The following is a 2,500-nucleotide window of genomic DNA, read 5'->3' as shown; positions in this document are numbered from 1 at the left end:
TCTCTCTCTCACACACACACACACACACACACACACACACACACACACACACACACACACACACACACACACACACACTCTATCTCTCTCACTCTCACTCTCACTCTCTCTCTCTCTCACACACACACACACACACACACACTCTCTCTCTCTCTCTATCTCTCTCAAACACACACACACACACACAATCTCTCTCTCTCTCTCACACACACACACACACACACACACACTCTCTCTCTCACTCTCTCTCTCTCTCACACACACACACACACACACACACACACACACACACACACACACACACACACACACACACACACACACACACACACACACACTCTATCTCTCTCACTCTCTCTCTCTCTCTCTCTCTCACACACACACACACACACACACACACACACACACACACACACACACACACACACACACACACACACACACACTCTCTCTCTCTCTCTCTCTCAAACACACACACACACACACAATCTCTCTCTCTCTCTCACACACACACACACACACACACACACACTCTCTCTCTCACTCTCTCTCTCACACACACACACACACACACACACACACACACACACACACTCTCTCTCTCTCTCTCTCTCTCTCTCTCTCTCTCTCTCTCTCTCACACACACACACACACACACACACTCTCTCTCTCTCTCTCTCTCTCTCTCTCTCTCTCTCTCTCACACACACACACACAAACTCTCTCTGTCTCACACACACTCTCACACTCTCTCTCTCACACACACTCTCTCTCTCTCTCTCTCACACACACACACAAACACACACTCTCTGTCTCACACACACTCACACTCACTCTCTCTCTCTCTCTCACACACACTCTCTCTCTCTCTCTCACACACACACACACACACACACAAACACACACTCTCTGTCTCACACACACTCTCTCTCTCTCTCTCACACACACACACACACACACACTCTCTCTCTATCTCTCTCTCTCTCATTCTCACTCACTCACTCACTCACACACACACACATGCTCTCTCTCTCCCACACAAACACACACACACACACACACATACACACAGGTCAGCTGATCTGCTGCGTCATCGTCATGTGTCCATAGCAACTGTATTTGGACGGTTTGTGTGGCTGTGAGTCGGATCGCTGCTGGACATTATTTATATCACTAAATGCACTGATGCTTTAACGAGAGGGCCGTCAGTGTGAGATGGCGGAGAAGCGTCGCGCGGGCGTCGCGATGTCGGACGCCGCGTCCGGCAGCTGTGAGCGCGACGGCGCGTTCGTGTGCGAGGCGGGAGCGAGCGCGCTGCTCAGGGTCGCGCTGCTGAAGCTGCTGGAGTCCAGGCCGGAGGATCCCGTCGGGTTTCTGGCCGAGCACTTCGCGCACGCGCATCTGTCTGCGGAGGCTGACGACGGGGGGGCGGAGCCTCAGGCTGTGAGTCGCGCGCTCTGGAACCTCAGTCTGGCGCATCACTCGCAGAGGTCGGACTTTACAGTTACAGTTTCTCTTACAATTGATTTTCATTTATTAATTTTATATTATATTGTATTATTGTTTTAAGCCATGGTGTATTTTAACCCATTAGAAATGTTCTGTTTTGTTAATTTGATCTTTCCTTTCCTTCATTTTATTTTATTTAATTACTATTTTTATATTTCATTGATTTTAAACCATGGTGGAATTTTTGGAATTCTTTATTTTTTACATTATTTAACTCTTTTAGGTTTCTTTTTATTTATTTTATTATCTATATAATTTATTATACTTTTAAAATGTATAAAGTTTTAATCTATTTATATTTTTGTTCTATTTTTATTGCTATTATTTATCTATTCTAAGCCACAGGTCTTTTCTTTTTATTTGCGTTATTATTTATTATTATTTTATTTCATTAGTATTTTTATATTTCATTAATGATCTTTTAAAGGTGGAATTATTTTATTATTGCTATTATTTATTTCTTATAGGCTATTATTTCTTTCTTTTTTTCTGTGTTGTTTTTTGCTTTATTATTTTTTGTATTTCATTAATTATGATAGAGAAGTTAATTTTATAGTTTTGTTCTAGTATGTATCTATTTTAGCCTTGTGAAATATCTTTTTATTTGCTGTATTTATTTAGTTATTATACTATTTTTTTGTATATTTAATTAGCGTATGTTTTTAAGCCATAGTGGATGTTTATTTTTTAATTGTATTGTTGCTATTATTTGTCTCTGTGTTAAACCAAAGAATCTTTAAAGCCATAAGAGGATTCGGTAGGATTAGGCTATCTACTCATTACTGTTATTGATTAGATGAAAACACACACACACACACACACACACACACACACACACACTCTACCGCCCTAAACCTACCCATCACAGGAAACCCTTCTGCATTTTTACTTTCTCAAAAAAACAACATAATTTTGTGTTTTTAGCATTTAAAATGTCCTCATAAACCACAACCACGACCAGTGTGATTCCCTCTGTCAGATTAAGTGTGAG

General features: G+C 41.4%; 1 protein-coding gene across 1 annotated transcript in view; it reads left to right on the top strand.

The window, feature by feature from the left end:
• Nucleotides 1–1,066: 1,066 nt before the first annotated feature.
• Nucleotides 1,067–2,500, top strand: part of LOC137089794 (tubulin polyglutamylase complex subunit 1-like) — a 2,356-nt gene continuing 922 nt past the window's right edge. The window contains exon 1 of the mRNA XM_067453364.1: nucleotides 1,067–1,490. Within this exon, the coding sequence (XP_067309465.1) occupies nucleotides 1,216–1,490 (275 nt within the window). The 5' untranslated portion in view covers nucleotides 1,067–1,215. The remainder of the gene's footprint in view (nucleotides 1,491–2,500) is intronic.

This window comes from Pseudorasbora parva, chromosome 9 (assembly GCF_024679245.1).
Source record: "Pseudorasbora parva isolate DD20220531a chromosome 9, ASM2467924v1, whole genome shotgun sequence".
Taxonomy (NCBI): Eukaryota; Metazoa; Chordata; class Actinopteri; order Cypriniformes; family Gobionidae; genus Pseudorasbora; species Pseudorasbora parva.
This window is presented reverse-complemented; position numbering and strand designations above follow the sequence as displayed.